The following is an 11,442-nucleotide window of genomic DNA, read 5'->3' as shown; positions in this document are numbered from 1 at the left end:
AATTCACGTCATTTCGCCGTTTTACACACATCCAGATCAATGAGAGAGAGACACAGAGAGAAAGAGAGAGAGAGGAGAGGAGGACGGGTGGGGGGGGTGTTTCTCTCTCTTCCAGGAAGGGATTATTAACCAGCGCGGTGCCGACATGTGAAAGAAAACACACGAAAGACAAAAGAAGTTTTCACACCGACAACAGCCGCGCCATGGACCGGGCCAGCAGATAAAGAAGACGGGGGGAAAATACAAGCAGAAGAAGCGGGGCTTACAGGAGAAAAACAACTTCTTCCATAGTGACGAGACGAGCGCTCGGTGTGCCACTCCTGCCGCTGCAGCTGTTCTGGCTTCTGTGAAGGAAAGTGACCGACACACGCAGAGAGAGAGAGAGAGAGAGAAGAGACAGAGAGAGGGAGAGGAAGCACGACGGAAAAGTGGAAGGAGAGGGAGAGAAGTTGTCGGGAAGATAATGTCTGAATCCTCCTCCTCTGCTGCTGCGAACAAGGTAACGCCGTCCGCCGGGCTAACCGAGCTCCTCTCCTCCAGCAGGAACACTTTCCGCAAGCAAGAGAAAGAAGCTCGCGCTGCGGACGCACGCGTTTGTTTTGTTGCTCATCTGTTGCTCGCGGCTCGCTCCACGCGCTCGGCTCAGCTCAGCTCGCGCTCATGATGATGGTGGTGGTATTGATGGGGAAGAAGAGGTCGTGACTGTCGGGAACTGTTGTAATTTCAAACAAGGGGGCGAAAGGACCGCGTGAGAACATGAACACACAAACAGAGCTTCGTCAGAGTAAGAGCCGACTGAACACACTTTACTAACACTGCTGTAAAACCTGAACTAATGCGACTGCAGCCTGCATAGAAGTGGGGATTTAAAATACATGTCGAAAACAACAGCTTAATTTGAAATAGCATTAAAACGACTGTAAAAATCATATTTGAGTTTAAGGTTAAAAATGGTTGTTACAGTGTTTTAAAAGTTCGCGCAGAGGTCATATTTTTAACCAAGACTTCATTTTGAAACGCGTTAAAACATGCAACCCAAAATTACACATTTTTTCACCTATTGCCCTGAAACGGTCTGACCTCCTTTTTATGAGTTAGAATAAATGCCAGTTTACTGACTTATAATAGCCCCTTTATTCACAGGAAAAAGTCATATTTGTTTTTGTGAAGCATGGTGTTTTCACCACTACTAATGACTACAGAAAACAATCCCCCTTGAAGACAGCCAAAACCCTGAAATAATTTACACATTTTGAACGATTTCTGATGGAGCTGTGACTAATCAGGCACCAAATCAACATATTTCTGCTTTGTAGGTTACAATTTATTCCAATTTATGCCAATCTCTAGACTTTATACTAATGTAATTAAAAAATAATCAAATGATATTCTGGATATATTTTATTTTATTTATCATGCAATTTTCTTGAAAGTTCAATACATTATAGAAAGTAAAATACTGATTTTGAGGGGATGACATGGCCAGGAACATAATTACTAATCAAGCTAATTGAGGCAGCTGCATAAAGTACCTACTAGAAATAACTAGCTACATAAGTGACACAGCAGGGATATGAAACAACTACCTTAATCCCCAGTAAAATGTTTATTTGGTTTTCAAATGAGCCAGAACGATGTATTTATGAAGCATAATGATAACCATTTGTGCTAAAAGAATCACTAAAAAGCAGAACAGATTGAGACGAATTTCCTTTGATGTGCTCTGATCGGCCATCTGCAGGTTGAATACTAAAAACAAAACCAAAATAAAATTGTTTTCTTTATGTGTTGAACATGTCAAAACTGAGAACTCTCTCTCTCGTAAGTCTATAAATTCATCGGCCAACAGCATAAACTTTGATGCACATTTTTGAGTAGATCCATATTTGACTACAAAGTGGCACCGTTTGTGTCAGCGCTTCCTCGTCTATAAAAGCCTGAAGAAAACAAGAATGAGAAAGGCAACAGATCAGGCCCGATATTAGTGAATTTTTTTTATAATCAATTGTGACTTTTAATACTCTCTGTTCACCATCAGCTGAACACCATTTGGCAGGACATTTGAAATTCATTATTTAGGTCTTCCAGAAACCCAGAAAGCGCTCCTAAGTGGGAGATGTGGAGCTAGAAAAACCAAGGTGTCGTCAGTGTAAAATGTCTGGAGGCAGTGGGAACTACTCGGTGACCGACAGCGAGTGATGTTGCCCTGTTTGTGTGGGATGCTCATTACTGAGTCTGATAAGCGTTTGATCGTCCCTGAGAAGGTCCACCTCCGGCAGCTGGAGAGAAGACGGCTGTCCAGCTTCCCTTCCCTCCCCCCACCGTTCACCTTCTCACTACGGCTCCGCTCCATCGCAGGTCACCTTCCCTTTGACTCCATCACACGACCCAGTCTTAACCGACCCAGTCGTAGCCGCATGAAGACTTGGGGAAGTGAATTTTTAGACAAGCGGCGAGTTGGGCCTTTCCTTTCCAAGAGGAGGAAATAGGGGAATGAGAGATTATTGCTTGGCTTCCACAGGAAATTCCTGGTACATGCTGTTGGTATGTAAGGCCTGTCAGCGGCTGGACAGTGACAGGAGGCTGGAACCCAAAGGCAAAGCTTCAAATGTGTCTGGAATATGTCTTTAGTCAAAAGAAGATAAACTAATCAATGATGGTCTTCTGTTTTTAATCAGGACTGTTAAATGGCAACAAAAAAAAATTCCACAGACATAATAAATAGGCAACATAAATTGTTTGTTGTTTGCCAGATAGATTGTAATAACTAAGGTTTTACAAGAAAAAAGCTAAGAAGGGAAACATCCTATTACTATTCAAAAACCTGCAATAATTTATCTAGCATAACCTGAAACGCACAAGTCGGATTCACCGATTAAACAGCCAGTTATTCAAATTAGACAGTTTTCTCTTGACTGGCTCTGACCGATAATTGGTAGCTCAGATTGAACATTTTTCCCACCCTGTTCAGTAAATGCATCACAGCTCAAAACACTTAAAGTCTGAACTTGTGTTGGGTGTCTGTACTCGATCAGCTGCCGCAGACTGAGTACATTAAAAGATACAGACGCAGCAAACTTCCAATTGATCCAATTCATTTTCACCACCATTCACTCCTGATCAACATCTTCTTTTGATTGAATCTGACACAGTGAATGAACAAATGAATTCAAATACTGATCTCCAGTTTTCCTCTAGGTCTGACATTCGAATTTCAATTTTATTTTACATCACTTGTTTTCCTGGCTTCAACACATTAAACATCTTCTGCAGGTTATTTTATGCAGGTAAGACCTGAGCTTACCAAACGATCCCCACTTGTGCACCAACTCTTTTTATTAAAAGATAATTAGTGTTGTAATTGCCTTGGTGGTATATGGAGAATCTGCTGTGCAGTAGAGACCTTTATCTGTCTTTAACCTCTCAAGAAGTTACCAGCTTTCTGCTTCTTCATAAATGTTAAACTTAACTTAGTGACAGTCATAGAATGCAAACTCTGGTAGCAACCACCATGACAATGAAATATCTGATCAGTGGTGATATTTTAAAAACAGGGACTGAAATAATCCCAAAATATTGGCAGATTATCAATATGAATACTACACCTGAATCTTTTGAAACTGCACTTTGCTCATAACGATCTATTTTGTCATTTCAATCACTAAATATGCCATAAAATGGATTAGACGCACAGTGAAAACCATCTTCACATTATATCTTGAGTCTTCCTTTTATTATTTTCTTGGGGGAACAGCCAATCAGCACCAAGGAAAGTGAACGCACCTTATAGATTGGCTGCTTTGCAAATGGTAACCAACAGCGTATCAAATAGCATTTTTGCAGTTATTCCAGCTTCGTAAGAAACATTTTATTTTGAATTTTTTAGACATGCACTACAAAAAAACGAAAAAAACAACAACAGTGGACAGGCAATTTTTGTGTGAATAATTTGCAGACACATGTAAAATATCAATACCAATGTCTCTCAATCCCTACAAATCGGCTAATTTACTCATTCCTAATTTAAATGCCTCAACAAATAGCATGCACAAAGTAAAACAAAGCTTACGCAAATGAGTTTGCATGTGTTAAATACCAATCAGCTCATGTTAAATGTTAAAAAAAACCAAAACATTGGTATTGGTTGATAAAAGTTTGACCCATGCATCTTCAGTCTCACTGCGTTGTTAAATGATCATGCTTTGAAGAATTGAATAAAAATTGAGTGTATGTTATCAAAATCACAAGATTAATCTGCTAGTTGATATGAAATCAAGGTGAACGTTGCTCTGTTTTTTTTGGCTTCCCGGAGAAGCTCTAGGAAGCCGTCAGTGCACCTCGTTGGACACTGAAGTTTGGCTATTTCACACAACATTTAACTCGTTCAAACAATGTAAGAGCCGCCTGGCAATAAGTTACCCTTAAACTACTGAAATGTCAACATTTTTGACATTTCTTGTGACGATTTCAACGGATATTTTCTGGAAATGGCAAGGCCTTTACCAGATTTGGAACTTGTTTTTTGGAAGTGTTTAACCTGAAGTTAAATCGAAGTTTACTGTGTTTGTTCCTAAGAGTCTAAAGTTCAACCTTGCCCGACGGTGCAGAACCTCAGTGTCCTGCATAGCAACACACGTGCTGAAGCATGTGTGGCATTCTGTGTCCTAAAGCCTCCAGAAAGCCAGTTCATGACTCGACAGGGCAGTGTAGCGGTTTATTAGCGCTGCATTTTCCTCTGGCTGCAGCGGTTGCTGTGGGAGCACGGCGAGGAGAGGCGGGCTGGCGGCTTGGCGGGGCGGCTGTTTGGGTTCAGGGCCGGTGCATCTCTCGGAGCTTTGTGAGCCATGCTTTGTGTCTCTGTGTCTATTCATAGCAGGAGAGGAGCTCTTTCAGTCCTTCCGCGAACCTGCTGCCAAACTCCACTTCCTCCCCCGTCCATGCTCCCGCCGCGAGGCCAGCCAGCCGAATGGAGGACGAGCCTGCCAGGCTGCCTGCGCACCTGCGTGAGTCATAAAAAAAAACACACACACACACACACACATTCGCAAAACACACGGATGACCGGTGACTCTCCCACACACGTATCGATCGCTCGGCCATCTGAACAGGACAGATGAGCACATCTGTCCTGCTCTTTCGGCTTTTCATCGCTTGGCCTATGTAGTGATCCTTTCAATCGGTTTATTTTCTTTTTCAGACACAAGAATCAGTTGATATGTGTGGGTGGGATTCTCCTGTTGACACAGTTTGAGCTTCTGGAGACTGCAACGTCACGGAGAGGCGAACAAACCGCTATTAATTCAGAATATTACAGAATATAACCCATCATTTCCAGTCAGTCCATTATCGCAGCCGAGGTCAAACTTTTGAACCTGAACCGCACCGGAACAAGCAACTGTACCTGCGTTTCCATTGACCGCAACATTTCGCAAATTGGAATTACAAAAATAAATTTGCTCAATGGACACATCCCAACTTAGAAAAAAAAACAAACACTTTTTTTGAGAGAAAGTTTTGGTTCTAGGATGTGTTAGCTTTTTGGCCGTACCATAATTAGTGTATTTTGCAAAAAAAGCTATGGAAACACTTTTTCACATCACAAAAGTCAAATGATCAACAGCTGGATATGACAGCTGGCGGAAAAGATGAAGACGACAGGAAGTGGTGGAAGGATGACCATGCAGCACGTTTTTTTTTTTTTTTTTGTAATGACTCGCATGAACAGACTTATTCCTATGCGATTTTATTCGTGTTTCTTAATTAATAGAAACACCACAATTGCGAAATTGTGTTTTTCCTACATTAGTGGAATATCAACAAAGTTTTACGCACACTTGTAATGGAAACGCATCCATTCAGATAATATAGAACCGTGGGAAACAGGACTCGGAAAGAACGTAGAATTTAGACGTAGAGAGGGAAGACACTGCTGGAGGAGGGGAGCAGGAGGCCCTGACAGCTTGTGGAGGCGGAAGAACGTGTGGTACTCACATTAATCTTTGTTTCATGTTTTAGCTCAGCCCATTCATTACGGAAAATCTTTATTTCTCCCCTTCTTCTAAGTCTCGAATTAGAGATGTCCTTGATTGGTGTGGTATGTACTGACAAAATGACTCCATCTGTTTGAGAAACTGCAGTAACAATGACTGGTGCAAGTGGAAAGAAGAGAGGCAGTGCTGTGGAATAGAATGAAGTTGGATCAGTCTCACATTTTTCCATTGTTTCTAAATAGATCAGGTTCACAACGGCTGAGTGTTCCTCTTTGAAGACCAGCAGAGCTTCTCGAAGCCCATCAATATAGAAGCTTGGAAAAGTAGAACATAATTTGTCTCCAAAACTGTTTCTTGTTAGCCTTTTTGAAACTTATTTGAAGTCAACTTCCAGTTACAGATGCAAAACTCCAGACAACAAAGCATTGCTTAAGCACAAATGCGTAATTTGCAAACATTGTTTAGTTAGGGAGACCAGAAAAACCACTGGAGTCAGCATTTTAAACTTTACAGAAGTTAAAATGTCTCACAAAAACAAATGTGCGCAAATCATTGTTGGTATTCCACAGATGTCAAACAAACACTATTTGACAATTAAAACACGAGGTGAACTAGTTTGTTCATAGGAGTAGTCATTAAAAAACATGAGGTCTTCTGTTTTGTTCGGCCGGTGGTAACATCCGGTTGTTGACCATGTGACTCGTGTGACGCAAAAAAAGTGATTCCATTGCAGTTTTGCGAAAAACACAAAGAAAGACCACCTAATCCTTGCTCAAAAAAACGTTTTATCAAAAGACCTACGTTTTCTTTTAAATTGGCACATTTCCATTATTTTTTGGAATTTCAATTTGCATAATTTTCATTTCGACTGTACTCACTTGGAAGCCCGACTGGATGGATACTAAATGGGGAGCTGGTACCAAGTACAAGTACTTCATGGAAAACCCTAGAAAACAAGTCAAATTAAGCAGATCCTTGTGAAAAAGCGGGCGAATGGTTGACGTTTCAAATCCACAATAAAAAGACAATTCCATTCCTACAGTTTAAAGGCATTTTAATGAGTTGCCAGAGAAAGTAGTTGAGTGATTGGCGTTTTCAGCTGTCATATTGAGTATAGACTAAAATTTAGCACAATCCAGCACCTATACACCAGAGTTTGGTGTATTTCTGTCATAATGTTATGTCATAATCAGGCCATGCATTGTTACTGAAGGATCTTGTCCTCCTTGTGGAGATAAAGGCATTTCTCGAAGCGTTGCTGTGTATACCAGTGACTTTTTTTTGGGAACAATAAACATAAGAAAGCTTTGTGAAAACGTGTGTTTTGATGTGGCACAGACAGTCAGTTTGTTCGTTTACTGGAGAGCTCCTTTGATTTTCGGATCATCCATTGTTTGACGTTTTACTGGGAGCCTAAATTGGTGTGAACTGCGGAGAGAAACTTTGTCCCTACTGGTCCCCGTGAACACCTAGAAGGGAGTGACCGCTTACTCTTCGGCCAGAACCAATAAATACCAACTGCAGCTTTGAAATGTTCCGTAATTGGGTGCATTGAACTTTTACAATGGCAGAATGTTTATTTTGCAGCTCGGTTTTGGCTGCTTATGGTCATTCATCATCTCTCACCCAATCAAATGGGAGGCGAGGCTGGAGTGGGGCCAGCAGATAATCCAGCCGTTCAAAGAGTAACCCAGACCCGCCGGATTGGTGCACCTGTCAATGTTTAACCCGCGTGTTTATTTATTTTTTTCTCACAAGTGTGAAGTTCAGGGCTTTCTTGCGTGGCGTTAGACTGGCTGTAGCTGGATGAGACGAACAGGAAACTCCCTCCGCGCACTTCCTCTTTTGCATTGTTGCAGAAAAAGGAAGAACCCTCAACAGGTCCGCTTGGGCTTCCTGCCGCGCGAGCCGTCGGGTCAGCTCACATCCGCAGACATGTGGAAGTTCCACTTTGTTTTTCAGTCATGTGTCAAATAAAAAAAAAAGCTCTTGGCGTGCAGACCCGTGCCGCACTCCGTCTCCAGGCCGGAAAAACGTCCCTTCTTTCATTGTTCGGTTTGAGGCTTCTGCTGGCGGGGGATCCCTTCTCCTCGCTCGAACAGAAGGCGACTTGTCCCGGCCGTGGCCGATCCAGAAACACCTCTGCTTGTCCTTTCTCCAGTTTTCTGTGCGAACAGCACATGCTGGAAAACAAGCTGCCCATTAACCCCCCACACTCTGAGTGAGAGAATATCCTGAGGGGAGACTGGGGCGGAGGGAAAGAAAAGAAAAAAAAAAACAGAAGATGAGAAGGAGGAGGGGAGTGGGGTGAAAAAAAAAAGACAGAAAGAAAAAGAATGAGGGAGGAAATTGCAGTGTGGGCAGAAATCCGCCTTCTCCATTTCCTGGGGAGGAAGTGGATTAGATCGGAGAGAGTTGCAGCCTGCTCCTCACACTGAAGAATGCTACCAGGCTTCATTTTTAACCCTCTCAGTCACACTTCTCTGGAACGCTGCAAAGGTGTATTCAGAAAGACTCTCCTTCTCTAACAAACTAATTTAAAAAAAAATGACCACAGTATAGATGATCAAGGATGCAGTGCATTCACTTCTTTAGTTTATGAATTAATCATGACATATTTTTATCTAAGAAAGTTTCTAAGAAAGAGATTTCAAAATGACATCCCATCCTACCTAACCAAGGTTGGATTATTGTCCTAGTAACAACGTCAAACCTAAAAATCAATATTTTCAGCCAGTATTGACGTTTTAGACTTGCCTACGGTAAATTCGGGCCACTGCTGAGTCACTAGCCTGGTAAAAACCAGACCCTGGTTCTGCGCTTTACTTTGTGCAGAAGGCCTGCACCTTCAGCTATTGAGAAATGTAGCCTCTGTTGAAGCCCAGTCGCCACAGTGTATGCAGTGAGCCAGCTCAGCTGCCTTTATTAAAACTACAGGCAGACTACAATTCTAAAACGGTGCAGAAAATCAACGTCATCGTTCACAACTGTTTGCTGATTGACCCGGTTGAAACTTAACTGGAGAAAATCCAGTTCAATGGAAGAAATCCCAGATGGAGCAGTGAAGGGATATGAGAATTGAGCAGAATTGCCTTGGATAACAATGACCTGTCCTCATAATCACAGTACCTGCAGAAAAGTTGCAGACAAAATGCTTAGATTGCTTTAATTTGAAAAAGAATCCCCAGTATTATTTTTTCTGCTCCTGAAATAATTCACATTCAGAAGCTCTTTATTGATGCCAAAAGGGAAATTAAATGTTGTGACTCGTATCAATTAAAATTCTTTGTGGATGTTGTTAATACTGATAATCACAGGCATATTCTCATTATCCATAACATTTATTGACTGACCATCTTTTTGTGACTGGAATTATTTCCATGCAGCCAAGTTTATCTTTGCTGTAACCAGGACAATAAAGTAGTAGCCTTCCTTCAGCCAGCTGAGCAGCAATGTGCAGCCTGGCAGTGCAGACAGGGAAACTGAAAAAGCCAGGAATGGAAAATTGACTTTTCATATTGTGTGATGAGATGGATATCAAAATCTACAAAGGAATCTGCATTAATATTGGTATTGGTCATTTTTTAGACATATTGTACATATTTAAAACTTAATAAATGTGAAAAAGATATTTTAATGTGTTCATTTGTCATTCAACCTCCTAAAGCACACTGAAATAGATGATGAGGATCCTTTGGACACCTATAGATGAAAGCAGAAATCAATCCGATTAACTGACTGACTCAAATCTTAAGCCCAAAATTCAGAATCGAATTGTGAGATAGCAAAAGATTCCCACCCGTACTAGAAACCTTAAGGCAAGTAATATTGAACTGACTACCGAAGGAACAATTTGTCCTACGTAATATAACTTGGCTTCTTAAGAGATTCCTCACACAAACTCTGATCAGCTGAATTTGTCTGGTTCTAATTGGGTCATGAACTGGGTTTGTTGGTCAATGCGGCGTCATGGGCCATGAACATTGAGTAGCATTTAGTTAAAAAAACAACAACACAGAAGTATATGAATTATTTAAAGACCTGCGTCACTGAGTGATGCTCCCGATGCACAATAAACACAGAATGCAAAAAGAGCAGCGGCTGTCGGAAGGAAAAAAATCTTCCAGGATGGTTTAAAAAAAAAAATAAAAATCTATGTCCATGGAAACAAGACTAGTTTCCTTGGTTTTGTGTGTGTGTGTGTGTGTGTGATCTCACAGCTGGGTTTGCACTGTGCATGCTTGTGTGCGTGGGTGGATGAGTGTGAGTGAATCTTGTGTCTTTGTGGAAAGCTTGCCAGAGGTAGTGTAGGTGTAGACTGTATGCATGCCCCACCACCTCCTCAGCTTCCTTTGGCCGCTGTTTCTTTATGGTCTATTAGCCGTTTTACTGTGGGGGAGCTGGTGTAAAAGAAGTGTGTGTGTGTGTGTGCATGTGTGTGTGTGTCGTGTTTGTTGGGTCTTTCTGAGGGGGAAATTTCCGGCCCCTGGAAGCAGCTCTGTCCTCAGGAATTTCCTGAGTGGGCAGACGTTGCTTCCTGAATAAATGTTGTTGTTGTTATGTGCATGTGTGTTAATCTGAGTGCGCGCGTCTGTGTGTGTGTGTGTGTATTGTAACTTCTTTTTTTTTTCTCCTGTGAAAGGGAAACTGTTCTCACACAGGCTAACGAAGCTGAGCGCAGCCCCCTTCTCTTCCTGTTCGCGACACACTCCACATGGCGCTTCTGACGTGGGGGTGGTGGGCTTGCTGTTCTCATAACATCACAAAGCACACACTCACACACACACTCACACATACACACGTACACACAGCTACGCACGCAAGCATCTATGGTGCGGTGATTTTTACGCTTTTATAGGAAATGCAACTAAAACTGCAATAACTGGAAGTTGTCTTCCTGTTGTTAAACGTCGTTTCATAGAATTCCTTCCATATGCTTCCCAGACACTCTGGATCTTGCGGCTCTTCCCTGCCACATCGGAAGCAGTGTGTTTTTGTTTGTTTGGATTGAGGAAAAAGACGAGATGAACAGACCACCCAGTCATTTGTGCAGCAAAAGACTTCAAGGACATTTCCATCACCCCAAAAAAAAAGAAAAGAAAAAAAAAAGAAAAGATTTTGACACTTTGAAGAGTCGAAACTATCAAAACCAGCCTAAAAAGTGACGTTCAGCGTCTCGGCCTTCATTTCCTCATCAGACTGGTTTTCCCACAGTTCGGCTTGGCAGGAACCTTTTAGTTGGACCTGCTTCAGGGTCCAAACTGAAAATGTTTTCTGTTCATAAATGCAATTTAACAAAGTTTGCATGATCATTCAAGAGCGCTGGGCATGCCTGTGCTGGTGCGAACAGAAACCAGGGCTTTAGTTGATTCTCGGAAGAGAAAACCAGATAGCAACATCAAAAGTGGAAAGTAAGACAAGAGGAGGAGCAAAATGGGGAGTGAGGTTGAAT

At 41.9% G+C, this 11,442-nt stretch overlaps 1 protein-coding gene across 2 annotated transcripts in view; it reads left to right on the top strand.

The window, feature by feature from the left end:
• The window catches only part of etv6 (ETS variant transcription factor 6), a 30,791-nt gene continuing 19,349 nt past the window's right edge, over nucleotides 1-11,442 (top strand). The window contains exons 1-2 of one of the 2 annotated variants that reach the window (XM_044108017.1): nucleotides 1-499; nucleotides 4,874-5,003. In XM_044108017.1, coding sequence (XP_043963952.1) covers nucleotides 464-499; nucleotides 4,874-5,003 — 166 coding nt within the window. In that variant the 5' untranslated portion in view covers nucleotides 1-463. The remainder of the gene's footprint in view (nucleotides 500-4,873; nucleotides 5,004-11,442) is intronic. The other variant, XM_044108018.1, reaches the window with a different exon arrangement.

This window comes from Gambusia affinis, linkage group LG23 (assembly GCF_019740435.1).
Source record: "Gambusia affinis linkage group LG23, SWU_Gaff_1.0, whole genome shotgun sequence".
NCBI classification, from domain to species: Eukaryota; Metazoa; Chordata; class Actinopteri; order Cyprinodontiformes; family Poeciliidae; genus Gambusia; species Gambusia affinis.
The sequence above is the reverse complement of the archived record's forward strand: the minus strand, read 5'-3'. Positions and strand labels throughout refer to the sequence as shown.